The sequence below is a fragment of the Podarcis pityusensis genome, assembly GCF_964106645.2.
Source record: "Podarcis pityusensis genome assembly, chromosome: 1".
In the NCBI taxonomy this organism is placed as follows: domain Eukaryota; kingdom Metazoa; phylum Chordata; class Lepidosauria; order Squamata; family Lacertidae; genus Podarcis; species Podarcis pityusensis.
In genome coordinates this window covers 78,556,293-78,570,730 of record NC_138028.1, presented here as the reverse complement: position 1 = coordinate 78,570,730, position 14,438 = coordinate 78,556,293, and the positions used below count along the sequence as shown (strand labels likewise).

The 14,438-nt window shown below is 44.2% G+C and overlaps 1 protein-coding gene across 3 annotated transcripts in view; it reads right to left on the bottom strand.

Moving 5' to 3' along the window:
- Positions 1–5,786: 5,786 nt before the first annotated feature.
- HRAS (HRas proto-oncogene, GTPase) overlaps positions 5,787–14,438 on the bottom strand; it is a 66,171-nt gene continuing 57,519 nt past the window's right edge. For all 3 annotated transcript variants that reach the window (XM_080975790.1, XM_080975788.1, XM_080975789.1), the window contains exons 3-6: positions 14,133–14,311; positions 11,185–11,344; positions 9,624–9,748; positions 5,787–6,067 (exon numbers count right to left, since the gene is read on the bottom strand). In XM_080975790.1, the coding sequence (XP_080831916.1) occupies positions 9,629–9,748; positions 11,185–11,344; positions 14,133–14,311 (459 nt within the window). In that variant the 3' untranslated portion in view covers positions 5,787–6,067; positions 9,624–9,628. The remainder of the gene's footprint in view (positions 6,068–9,623; positions 9,749–11,184; positions 11,345–14,132; positions 14,312–14,438) is intronic.

The window sequence follows — 14,438 nt, the reverse complement described above, 5'->3', positions numbered from 1 at the left end:
AACGCTACTTAAAGTACGGCAATAATTTACAAGGATGGCAATAATTTGCAAATTCTTCAGTTTTACAGATTATTCCCCTCTACTGTGCAGATCAGATGTCAATCACATGCATCTCAGATGGATTTTGTGTTTTCTTCCATAAGCAGCTAATTCCAGCTTTGCTCTTTGTTGCTGATATGTAGAGGTCTATAAAATTATGCATGGCAGGGAGAAAGTGAGTAAGTTTTTTCTCCCTTGTTAATACTAGAACATGAGATCATCCAATGAAACGGAATATGGGAAGATTCAAGACAAAAGGACATAAACGGAATCCACTACCCCAAGGTATTGTTAGCAATGGTCAGCAAGACTGATGGCTTTAAAAGGGAGCTGGGCAATTTCATCGAGGATAAAGCTATTAATGCCATGATAGCTGTGTACTATTACCAATATTGGTGACGTTATGCCTCTGAATACTACTTAATGGGGAGCAGCAGTGCGGAGAGTGCTACTGGGTTCCTGTGCTGCTTCTAGGTTTCTTGTAGGCATCTACAAGAGAGCCAGTGTGGTGTGGTGGTTAAGAGTGGTAATCTCGTAATCTGGTGAACCAGGTTCACTTCTCTGCTCTTCCACATGCAGCTGCTGGGTGACCTTGGGCCAGTCACACTTCTCTGAAGTCTCTCAGCCCCACTCACCTCACAGAGTGTTTGTTGTGGGGGAGGAAGGGAAAGGAGATTGTTAGCCGCTTTGAGACTCCTTCGGGTAGTGATAAAGCGGGATATCAAATCCAAACTCCTCTTCTTCATCTGGTTGACCATTGCGAGAGGAGGGTGCTGGACTTGATAGTCCTCATGTCTGATACAGCAGGTCTGGTCTCATGTTCTTAGGCAATAGTAGCCAATGCAAAAGATGTGCATAACATGCCAGGTCCCTGAAGATGCATATTGTGTTATTGGTTGCTATGCTGGTCTCAAACGACGAAAATCAAAATCAGTTAAATAATGCATCTCTTTTTCCCTCAGTTTTAAGTTACTGGAACTGTATGCAAGTGCAGTGGGGAAACAGCAACTGCAATGTTTATATTACTGAATGGGCTGTGAAAATCACTGCCATTGCTGCTCTTTTTCTGCAGCTTGATGCAGCGCCTTGTGAACCTTGGAAGTTTGCATATTTCAAGTGCCATCGATGAAGGCTGCTTTTGAAATGCTTTGAGACATTTCTGTGCTCACAGTGTGGGTGTCTTCACACTGTCGCCATTTGTGCTGACAGCTTTTTAAAGTGTGGGTGTGAACCACAGAGGAGGCTCCGCAAGCAGGTATTTGCCTCTGAATGGCTTGCTATGTGAGAGAGTAACCACGTGGAAGCAATCTGAGAGGAAGGACACAGGTGTTTGAAACACACTAAGCTGCTTGGGGAGACTGAAATCTTTTTTGAGAGATTCTCAAAACAGCAATCATCAGATACTTGTGTTGAATGGAATATTTGGTTCTAAGGATAGGGTACTTCAAAAAAATAAATCCTTGAGTTTAATGTAGGCCTATTTGCCACAACCAACCACTGCTGTGCCTGCAGTTCAGACATAGCGGGTGGTTTAATTCACTGCACAGAAACCAGGAAGTTGGGAAGAAGGCTAGGTTACAATCTTTCCCTCCATCTGTGCAACTTTTTCCTATGGAGGAGTTCCAGCATGTAAGTCTGTCTTTGTGGCTGACGTGGGATATTCCAGGTGCAGGTTTACTGTCTTAGTTAGCTAAAAAAAGGGGGGGGGGACTTTGCCACTAAACGTCCAGAGAATGTGTTTAGGTTAACAGAAATATCCTGGTAGTTTAAATGAAAAGATATAACTTTAGAATTCTTGCTGTGCTCACTGAAGGATTTTATGTATCACAGGAGTGTTTTAGCTAGTATTTAATTAGCATTGCTTGCTTAGTAAGCTAGCTTCTACTTTTGCAGAACCAGCTGGAAGTGTCGTTACATTTGCCTTCTCTTAATAAGCACACTGCGTGCCATGACGTTCTCCTACATATCAGCTCCCTTGAAAGCAAGAGGTGCTCCTTACAATTCGTTCCTTTAAGCTTTGAGCAAGAAATGCTCTCACAGGGCTAGGACCAAAGTGCAAATTTAACTTCTCCGTGCCCTGTCAGTCCTCCTCACAAATGTTTACATAGAAAGTGGAACAGGAGACAACTTGCAGAGAGACTTCCCTTACCAAAGGAAGATGAAGGCAGAGACTGCTGCAGCCACAAGAGGGCACTACCCAACCCTGCTTAGACATTTTGGATTTTTAAAATAGTTTTTCCATGTTATGACTTGTCTTCAAGTTCACAATATATTGTTTTCAAGCAAACCAGAACATCTGGAATAAGCATGAGTACACACACCTCTTTTTTTTGGGGGGGGGGAAGGTGGGGCAGAGAAGTCCTCTCTTCTAGACTAAGCACTACTGAGTTTGAACAAGAGACTTTGGACAACAGCAGCAACATTCTGAACTGGTTCAGAGGCAAAGTGCTAACTGCACTGGAGGCCCTTAAGACTTGTGCATCCATCGTTCACACGAGTTTTGCAACCTGGTGCTCCAATTATTTTTTTTAGTGGTAGCCAATGTTTCCCCCCGCCCTTTGTGAAGAGTTCCTGCCTGTGTTGCTAATCAGTCAATGAGTCAGTCCTGAATAATGGCTGCTAAGTAGGGCCTGGAGTGGACTTAGGCCCAAGCATGGCTCTTTGTTCTATTTTTAACTTAAACGCAACAGCAGGGAAAACAGAAAAATAGTGAAGCCTGTTCATCAGCCCAGCTGTAGAACCTATGTTTTTCCTTTAGCTTGGACAATTTCAACCTATCATTAGTCTGTTCTGTTAGATACATTTCTATCATAACAGGCTAGCACTGCATATAGCAAGGAGGAAAAATTCACAGATTAAGGTTGCGGCTGTTCAAGCCTGTGATTTAGATTTAAATGCGGGTTTTCTCACTCATCTTTTAGGATTTTTTTTAAAGCTTGGCAGTAACAAATGAGCCAGTTCCCTATGCCAGCTCTTAGGTGGATTTCTCCAGCTTGGTTGAATTCAGGAGCAAGGCAGGCTATCCCACCATCAGTTCCATAAAGAAAAAAGTCACTCACTTGGATTCACATGAAGTAACCCTTCTTCCCTAAGTGCTGGGGACTCTTTAAGAATTATAAGTAAATCTTTCACTCTCAAACTTCAATTTTGGGTTGGAATACAGTACTAGCAGACGTTTAGAAAACAGGAAGGCATAAGGGCCCTGTCCCATTTGTTGTCTTCAGAATCCAGGTGCCAGCTGCCTGCATGAAGACCACTGTCAGGGCAAAACTAACGTTCGCCTTGTCACATTATTCATGCCGCCTTCTGCACATCTGTTGTGGTGATATAGCAGTTTTCACATCATGTTTATCTGATTGTAAAAAAGGTATTCAAGGAACCAAAAAAAGTATTCAAGGAACAATAGCAGCTTTGTCTCTGCTGTGCTGCATGTGCCATATTTATTTCTCCCATGATCATACCCCTGCTACAGGTGCTTGTTTAACAAATGGCAAAACTATAGAGGCTGCCTCTGTCCTCAGCTCTGAATCAATAGTTGGATATCTAGCCACTATCTGCTATCCAGGTATGTGTACACACCTATGTGCCCATGTATCTCAGTCTATAACAGCAGACCTATGTACAAAGATGCTTTCCCCACCAAATGCCATGCCAAACTGAGATAATGAGAAGTAATTGCAAAGAGCCCCATAGGAGATCCTGCTCACCATTTCTGCTTTTGTAGCCTCAAGCAAGTGTTCATTTGTAGCCTTGTTAAGGTTGCATGATCCAACAAACCTGTAGCACGGGGTGAGGAAACTAGCTTTCTCCATGTTGCTGAACTACTTGCTATTGGCCATGCTGATGGGAACTGTAAATGGCCACAAGTTCTCTACCCCTGCTGTAGAGAATAGAAGTTATCCACTAAGGTAGGAATAATAATAATTTGTCAAGAGAGTGTGCAACTGTATTGAGTCATCTTTGTTACCAAGCAACAGCTATCCCTCTCCCAAAAACAGCCTAGGTTCAAGAAGATCAACCATGGAGGTGGGACTAAGATAGCACAGATTTCTGCGCATTTGTTTTCAAGAGTGAGAGCGTGTGGTCCTATCTTCAGATGCAGCACAAAAAGGTGACTTAATACTCGGCAAACTTCTTCCTGGTCATTGACCGTATTAAAGATATTTGATTTGATTTTGACTCGGCAAACTTTGGAAAAAAGGCATCAAACCAGTGAGATGCAACATGCAAATAGTCAACTTCAAAAATAAACACACCTTTGAGAACAACACTTTTTAATGACATTTAAGGCTAGATTTGGGTTCTCTTTTACACCTCCAACATTGGATCGACCCCCCCCCCCCTTAAAAATCCACACCAGTCACCTAATTATTGGAAGGAACTTGTTTCCCTTAGCTCAGCTAGGGCCGAGCACCTGGCTTGACTATCTTACTGGCAAAACCTTTAACAAAACAGCAAGTATAATTGGTACAGTCACATTAATACAGAGGAGCTGCTACCTGAAGAGCAGGAATTTGAGCTGTGCATGCAGCAGCATAGGCACAGCGGCTGCAAAGGAAAGAAGAGGTCAGAGCAGGAACAAGGAAACACACTCCTGTGCCTCCAGAGACCAGCTGCCCCTCCAGGAAGTTCACAAGATTTGCAACAAGCACATCAATGCAGTCAGCCCCAGCACAGGCAACAAACATAAAAAACTGCTCAGGAAATGGCCAAACTTACAACAAAGAAGAAAGCCAACAAGTGACCATTTCTTGTCCATTAGGCACCCCTCCCCACCCCTTCATAAGACACAATGGTTCCGGGGGAAGAAAGACAACACAGCTCCCAATGCCCCCCCCCCACAAAAGGGACAAGAAAGAGCTGTTCTCCTTCAAACTCCATCAGGTAATTAATGGATGAAACAGAAGTTGGGCTCAGTGAAACACAGAGACTAAAACGGAGAATCAAACATCCTTCAGTTGCAATCAACAAGCTGCTGTATAGTCATTTATATATTTACACACACACACACAAGTCCTCCCAACACCACAAAAGGGGGGGGGGAGTGACATGCTGCAAAGGAACACCCCCCTTCTCTCCCCTTCTTCACCCCCCCCCCAGGCCTGCAGGGAACTTTCACCAGGCAGAACTACTCTCCGCAGAGAAAACTCACTGGGTTGTTCTAGCGCAGGGGAGAATTAACAATTGCCAAGAACAACGAGAAGGAATAGTCTTCCATGTTTATGCCAATGTAAACCAACAGGGGCAAAGGTAAATGAAACCCAACTCTGGGAACAGCAGTTTGAGAATTGGCTTAGAATCCATTATGAATATAAAGGAGGTATGTTTATATGTCTTCCCCCACCTCACCCCCAGAAATGGCTGAGACCAGTAAAGAGTTTCCCTACCACTATAGAATGGCAGAGTGTCAGTGGGTGGAATTTCTTGGCAATGCTTTCTGAAGAGGTATGATCTTCTGCAGGCCACAGCTAACTCTCCTTCTGAGATACAGTGGTGGAGCCACTCAACCCACATTTGCGCCCTATCTATAAAAGGCTTCTTGAAAGAAAAGCAGCAGGCCAGGGCACAGCCGCAGATCCAACTAGGCTTTGGCCCCTGCCAAGGAGGCAAGCTCAAAGAGGCTGAAGCAGCGACCTGCCTGGCTGCTCTGCATGGGCCCCCCCCTCCCCTCTGCCAGTGCCTGCTCCAGAAGAACAGGCAATGCCAGTCAATCCTCAGGAACAGGGACAGAGATGCAGAAACCAGTGTCAAGACCATCATACAATAATTTACTTCCATCTGTGGCTTTGTACAAGTTGCCAGGAGGGGGAGGGAGGCAAGGAGGAGAGGAGCATTTCAAAAATAAAAATAAAAAATAGTTCATTGCAGGCCTTGGTGAAGTTTTGAGAGAGTCTGTGCAGAGCTCTTGGGGCCTGCAGACACCATCTCGTCTGTCCCCTTCCCTTGAATCCACTTGATTCTTCTTTCATGTCGCCTCTGTCTCTGCACTACACACAGTAGAAATCCCTCCAAGTCACAGTCTGGTCAGCTGGTGAACAGAGAAGACAGATATTAGAACAGCTCACCATTTCCTTAAGCACACATGGTTTCCCAATATATAACACACTTCAGAAACCTTTAAACGAACACTTTGCATTCTTCCTACCACACTGTTTTAAACAATGCCAAAAGACACAGAAAATAACTTTGCAGAATAAGAGAAATCCAGAGGGGGGACAGTTTGCTTTGGAGAAAGCAGCTCTATGACACGGTTTTCTCCAGTGTGCTCTTTTCTCAAGGTTTGATGGTGTGGACTCTGTGGCTGCAGCAACTCTGAGGCATGTTACCACTCATGGAGTGGCCTTTCTGCAGCAAACAGCTAATGCTTAGAATAAGAAGGTGGTGCTCTGTTACAGCTGACTCTTGACAAGCAGAGCAGTAAGTTCATGCAGCTGTTAAAAAGCTACCTATTATACAACAGGGCAAATTGCTTAGTGCCAAGTGCATTTTGGGGTGTTGAACTTAATAGCTACTGAGAATTCTCTCCTCTCCCCCCCCCCCCCCACGTTTACTGACTAGTTCCTTCCAACTTTTCATGGCATGGTTTGAAAGCACATGACACAGCAACCATGAAGAAGCTAAGAAGGGTTGGGTCAGTGGGATGGGAGAGCAGCAGGGAATCATATGAACACAACCTGAAGTTCACTAAATTTTGCCAGCATTTTAATAGCAATGGCTCTCTTCTGGGAAGAGGTCTGAATTAGTCAGTTTCTTCCTATACCAGATTTAAGTCCAGATTCCCATGTTCATGTATATAACACGTGGTGTCTTGCCCCTCAATGATTTACAGGCGACTGTGTGAATGGTCTCCCTTGAAAAAGAATAGCATTGGCTGCAGTGGCTTAAAAGCTTCCCATGTGTGACATTCAATACCTGCTGGTGGTGGTGACAGGTTGGCTTAAATATGATGTCACAGTGGAGACTCTTTGTCAGTCAACTTACAACACCAGCTGGCCACATAAAGCATCAAGACTGCTTTAATTTCCAGTCACTTGGCCATGCCTATCTCATCTTTCATTACCATTGAGCTGTGCTGTTTTAAGCAGCATAGCAAATTTAAAAAAACAGTATAAAAATAGTATCAACATTTAACTAGGAATATGAAGGAAGAAAGTTTGGGTCAGTAATTGTAGAATATTTGGTAATGCTGAACTTCTCATTGAGGTTCCATTTCTTGCAGGAAAAATGGGTGCAGTACTCTTTAGTATCCTCAGGATGATGCTGTGACTCTTAAAGTCCATTACCCAAGTTCTTTGATTTACCCATCCACTGAGCATACAGTGTTTGCTGCATGTGGATATTGGCCTAGCCATGAGATTCCAATATAGGCAAATCTGGAGAGAATGCATGGCCCAATCTGTGATGCCTTCCATCACGTGCTTTAGCAGTAACAGTACCATCACCTTTTTTTAATGCATAACACCAGCCTTGTAAATAACTATCGAAAGGATGGACATCTACTGTCTGCTGCTCCCTTCACAGTTATGGCACTGGGAATGGCTCTGCTGTCTCACAGCTACAACTACTTTAATACTAGAAGACAGAAGAAGGCTTTAAGTCCACTATGATCTCAGCTCTGCTTTGTGTTGGGCAATGAAGAGATGAATGCATGTGTGGCTGCCCTCTCGTTTCCTTGAAGTACCACCCTTCTGGAAACTCAGAGGGTGGACTTGAACTCTGCATACACATGGGGCAGCTTGGAATCATAGAACTGCAGAGTTGGAAGGGAAAATTACGATCATCTAGTCCAACCCCTGCAATGAAGGAAATCCTTTTGGCTTGAACCCATGACCCTGAGATTAAGAGTCTCATGCTCTACCAACTAAGCTATCTATGAAGAAGGCTAAGGCCTGGCTATCATAATATATAGTCATCCTTCTGGGTCTAGCATTCAGTGTTAAGCTGCTTTTCTCAAAGCAGATATAAGATGAGGCTGGACACAGGTCAGGTGGACAGAAATGGCTCAAACTCAATAATTTTTTTGGGCCATCATTAGGACAAAGAGGAAGGAAATATAGCCACAGTGCCCAAACACTACTCCCAGCATTAAACATAATATGCAATTCTAATATGAAACGCTGGAAGATAGGGGATTACAAATGCTACATGAACAGACAGCATGGCAACCAAAAAAAGGGAATTCACCTTCTGTAAAGATAGGACCTGTGGTGGTGGGATAAAAACTTGCAAGAAGCTTTCTATAGCTGGAAAGCTATTCTTTTGCATGACCCTGTCACACCACTGCTCCCCTTTTATGAATCCTAGACATCACACTTCCTGTAGCTTTACCCCTGCTTATGCAATTCTCCAAAGTCTTATGGGGACAGCTTGCTTTTTCAGAAAGATGCTGTCCAACATAAAGCTGGATCCCATTTGCACTGCAGATAATTACGGGAAAACCAGCTCCCATTTCCTCCACAAAAGAGCCGGGACCACACCTATCAGCATATTGCCAAGTTATGCACTCCTCACTGGCGCAGCTTTCTAGTAAGAGAGAGAAAGAGAGGAGTTCAGGAAGGCCAGACCTTGACATTCCACAAACAACGAGGGTAGTGAATGGGGGTGTTGAAATGAACACACATTTGGCAAGAACAGGGCTTTCTCCTCCCCACAAGCTGTTGGCAGTAGCATCTCTCTCAGGGCAGGCAGTTTAAGGAGCGTTTGGGATTCATCTGTGCACTTTCAGCAGCAAAAGAACAGGAAATGGCCCCCCACCCAACCAAACTCACAACCCCGGCCAGAGGAAATGCTCTCAGACATCTGGATTATTTGCACATCTGGAAACCCCCCTTTAAAACAACAATAGCTGCCCTAGGTACAGCTCAAGAATGGGGTCTGCTGGGAGATCCCAACTGACTTGACATCCATTCACTCTTCTGTCATAATTTTTTTCAGGCAGAGTAGAATTAAGTGTCGTTTTTTAATATAAAGCAACACACAAGCTGCTGCTTCCATAGAGAAGGGAAGAGCTCTGCTTACTGCTCAGCTACACAGGAAGGGTAGATTATACATTAAGTTCCATACAGTGAATGTAGATATTCATACTCATCTTTGACAGTAAGCCAGTCTAGTCTGAAGCATCTCCCCCAGTAATTGTGATCAAAACACACTTTTAATTGCTTTAGAACTGTAAAACACAGGCTGCAAACTGCACCAGCCACACCCTACACCTTCCAAAATGCTTGCGGGACACCATCTAGTTCAGGCACCCCCAAACTCGGCCCTCCAGATGTTTTGGGACTACAACTCCCACCATCCCTAGCTAATAGAACCAATGGTCAGGGATGATGGGAACTGTAGTCCCAAAACATCTGGAGGGCCGAGTTTGGGGATGCCTGATCTAGTTCATAAATATGAACAACTAAGGGAATCACCCCCTGCGAACAAGACTGAGGAACTCAGCACAGTGCCTTTAATGCTCATTGCTTCTGGTTTTGCCCCATTCAGGAGGTGAAAGGAACTCTTCAAGCACTTAAGTTGCAGCCGATGATTTGGGGAAGTGGGCATTTTCCCTATATGCTTTGTTCATTTCCCCACCATCTTACCTTAGTCATGATATCACACATTTACAATTCATGCAGCCTGGGCCACTTTCATCTGGGGGATTCAATTTGCGTAGTTTGTGCTGCCGAATCTCCCGCACTAAAGTATAGAAGGCATCTTCAACTCCCTGTGAGAGAGCAACAAAGTGTCTTGAGAACAAACTCCTCCCTCTCACGCACATACATATTCACCAACACCAAGGGTCCATTCAAAAGAGTCGCTGAGAATCCATTTTCTGCTGTCAATGGGGTTGGTTCTGAATGCATGGACACTAGTGAAGAAAACAAACACTGCTTCTTTACAGTATAGATGAGTACTTGGAAATATGGATGTTTGATTCCAGAAATTGAGAACACACACAATACCCTGTTGTTGTGAACTAGTAACACACCAGTTCAACCAGCGACTGGTTCACAGACTGACCTATGTCTTCACACAAACATCTGTACTGCCTGTGGGTCTGGAATCACATGGAGAGAGCCAGGTATAAACTACAGGCCATACAAGGATATGGCAAACTGCTATTTCCCTGTGCTTTTTGCCCCCAGCCAGAACGCACCTCTCAGGTGGGTGCCATTGCCATTGTAAGAGAACAAGAGGTGAGTTCTGTCACCTCTTTTTCTGGAAAAATAGCACTGGTTATTCCCATGAGCACAGCAGCACTTTCTGTGTATTCTTTATCTGACCTCATGCCTCCATGGCGAGACCATTAACTGAGCATAGGAGCCTAAACTTGGGCACAGGAAATGGCTTGTAGAGAACAGCACAGTGAGAGTCCCTAGAGAACCACTGCCTCCGGCTGAATCCTTGTCTTCGCCGTCACTTAGAAGACTGCAGCCAGTAGCTGAGCCAGGCTACTTGCCAGCTTTATCCGAGCATCGCCTTAATGGAAAAATCATTCTCAATCCCAGCCTCTGTAATTCACACTTATGTTCCCCAGTGCTCAAGGGCCATCAGCAGAGGCCACACAACCTGCTGCGTAATTAGCAGCTGGAGCACTGGGAGACCGACGGCACATGTGTGGCGTTTGCTCAGTGGGGCTACGTGCCAGCCTCACTGCTGTCAATCATGCAGCAGTCTTATACAAAGGAAAAGGAAAGCCCAACATCCATCCTTCTGTACAACACATGAAGGTAAGCAGGCTACAAGGAAGGGAGTGGCAGAGAAGGGTGGGGAGACAGGGCTTTCTGCCATTACTAGAACAGCTGGACAGTTTCTCCCAGCCAGAGAAAGGGCAGAAAAACATTCAAAGCAGGCTTCTAAACTTGGAAGGCTACACTATGAAAGTTGTGCTCTTCCTGAAAACTGGGGCCAAACGCTCATTCAGTCTCAATAATTGGACACACCAAATCTGCAACTTGCTGAGATGTGATATGGGGATAGCAGAATCCCCATCTGGTTCACACACCCAAAGCTTTAGAAATCCTCTACTGAAGTTATAGCTCGGTTTTCACAGGAGAGAGCTTGAAGAACACACTAAAAGATGATTTCTTGGGAGTACAGGCTGGATTCTTCTCTTCATTCCAAAGGTGGAAAGTAACTGCACACCTGCCCGCTACATACCTGTCTAGTCTTGGCCGATGTCTCTATGTAGGGAATCCCATAGCTCCGAGCCAGCTCCTGGGCTTGCCGGGTTTCCACAGTCCGGGCTGGAAGGTCACACTTATTTCCCACCAATACCATCGGGACATCATCAGAGTCCTTCACCCTCTTGATCTGCTCCCTGCAGAGGAGAAACCAGAAGTTGAGCAAATGAAGGAAAAGCCACCATTTTCTGCATTTTTAAGATCCTGATCAGAGAAGATGAAGCAAAGCAGAATGGTGCTGTAGACATTCTCTGCCTCCCGATTTCGCAAGTAGGGTTATATATTGTGTTTATTTTATTTGACAGAATTTGTATACCACTTTATCATAAAAAATATCTAAGCAGTTTAAATAAAATATGCCTGAAAATTGTTGATAAAAGCCAAAAGTTAAAAAGAAATGGATCAAAACATTTCAAAATGTAAATAAAACCAGGAATTTAAAGTATACTTTAAAAAGCCTCTTAAAACACACCTCAACTTTATATTTCTGGGTAAAAAAGGTAAAGGTAAAGGTACCCCTGACCGTTAGGTCCAGTCGCGGAAGACTCTGGGGTTGCGTGCTCTAGCCTTGCCTAAATAAACCAGTTTTTAGCAAGCACCAAAAACAGTACAGTGGTGCCTCGCAAGACGAAATTAATTTGTTCCGCGAGTTTTTTCGTCTTGCGGTTTTTTTCGTCTTGCGAAGCACGGTGTCGGAAAAGTTTTGGAAAAGCTTCAAAAATCACCAAAGTCTTCAAAAACCTCAAAAAAGGCTACCACACCGCGTGCTATGAGTTGCTCCTCGAAGTCAAGTCGCAACTGTATTAACGGTTTTAAGAAAAAGGAAACAAACTTGCAAGACGTTTCCGTCTTGCGAAGCAAGCCCATAGGGAAAATCGTCTTGCGAAGCAACTCAAAAAACCAAAAACCCTTTCGTTTTGCGAGTTTTCCGTCTTGCGAGGCATTCGTCTTGCGAGGTACCACTGTACAGGGAAGATATATAGGTTGCAATCTGTGTCCTGCCCCTTTTGAAAAGTTATAGGCTGAATAAACTCAAATTCTCTACGCAGAAGGAAGTTTATCAAGGCCAAGGTTCACACTGGCCATTTACTACAACATCTCTTCCACAGTAGCGATGACACTTCAGCAGTGTTTGTTCAGCATTAAGGCATCTTGCTACTACTGGAAGAGCCTCGTGTCCCAAGGGAAATATGTCTTGCATAATTTAATTTAGCACAATATTTGTTTATGCAGAACTTGGTGGCGTTTGAGCAAACACTGAAGTGGTAGAAGGTGAGAACTCGCAGAACCGCAGATTTGAAAAACACCAGAAGGCAGCTCAAGTCTAATCCCTCCCCACCCCTCAAAGAATGCCAGGAACATTACCAATCCACACACATCTGCCAACAAATTAAAACCCATGGTCTTGATGCAAAAAACCCAATAGGCCTATCACAGGAGGATGTGGGGCTTCGGAACAAAATGGAGGGAGAGGAGGCAAATGAAACAGGGGCCAGGACACAACAGCAAGGGAGCTATACTAGAGGTCTCCTGGTATCAACCCAAGTGCAGAACCACTGCCCAACATCCTGATGCTTGGGGTTCTGAGCTTTCAGCAGACACAAACAGCCAATAACAATAATGATAATAATAATTTACAAAGAGAAGCATAGCTTTGTTAACCTACTGGGGGAGCGAGGAATATGCAGGATGATGTGTATAAAATATCTGTCCAAACAGAAGTGAATATTTCACTGTATTTTTCTTATGATCAAAAATGACTCAAGGTATCCCTGTTTTTCTGATGTTCAGCACTGAGAATTGAGCAAGAAGTTAGTGCGTATGTGCGTGTGCATGTTGCATTTCTTGAAGGAAAGCTTTGTAGCAAACACATCAGGAATCTGAGGATAGATTGATTTGGAAAAGCCGTCCTGCATCTCTTGAGTCAATGTCCCTCCGTGTTTACATCTTTTGAAGTAGGGAGTTGAGCAGTCATCTGTTTGAGTAACAGAGGCCTGGCTCTTTCCCTAGGGACACATGGAAACATCCTGCACCTGGACAGCAGCCCGGTGGCTTGGGGAGATGTATGGCCCTGAGCCTGGGTGTAGCCTGTTGTTGACAAAGGGTCTGTGCTCACACCCTGAGCGATGTTCTTCCTGCTCAGCACAGTGGGACCCTGTTTGCCACTCTACAGTCACAGCTCTCAAACATTGCCATAGCAGAGTCTTTCCAGATCAAGAAAAAGAGATCCTCTGAGCCGTTTCAAATACAAGGCAGAAGAGAAGCCCTTACAGTTGCATAAATATGCTTAAATATATATAGGCAATGCCATCTGAAATCTTGAAACCTAGAGAAAGAGCAGGTTACCTTTTTAACAGAAGCTGGGAACAGAACTTCATTGCTCAGGAATTACTTGTCCTACCCCAAGTCTAGTAAGAAAGGGGGAAGCAGAATAAATTGTGCAAACTAATGTGCTTAATTTGCACAGTTCATGTGGGAACCAGGTTTTCTAGTGCAAAATCTGCATTGTCTGAGCAATATATATATATATATATATATATATATATATATATATATATATATCTCGCAGGCCGGAAAGAAAAAACATGGATCTCAAGGAAAGACACCACAACATCCCTTTCACGAAAAATACTGCTCCACTAATTAGCAGAGAAGCTGCTTCTCCTTTTAACCCCCCAGAAACATTAAAATGCTACATTACTGAGCTCTCACCCTGGCCCATCAGCAGTCTCCTTGGGATAATAACAACTGCTATTAGCCAGCTGCTGAACTTGATCATCGGGTAAAAGCTCAGTTTTTCGGGTGGTGGAATTGTAGCACAGCATAATCTGAAAGTGGAGTCAGCATGGTCCCTCCCCTCCAGGTCTTCCTTTTCAAAAGGAAGGTGATACAATGCCCTCTGCTGCTCAGCTCACTTCTACTGACCTGTACTGATGAATGTCTTCAAAGGACTTGGTGTTGTTAATAGCAAAGACACAAAGGAAGCCTTCTCCTGTCCGCATGTACTGGTCTCGCATGGCACTGTACTCTTCTTGGCCTGCTGTGTCCAAGATGTCTAACAAACAGGTCTCTCCATCAATGACGACTTGCTTTCTGTAGGAATCCTGCAGGGCCATAGGAGAATTAAGAGGCATTAGAAGAGGAGCAATCAAGCAAGCACCAGCGTATCTCTTCTATCTGTGTTTCATTTACTTCGCCTATGGCAATCCTGAATCCTACCTTTTGTTTTCT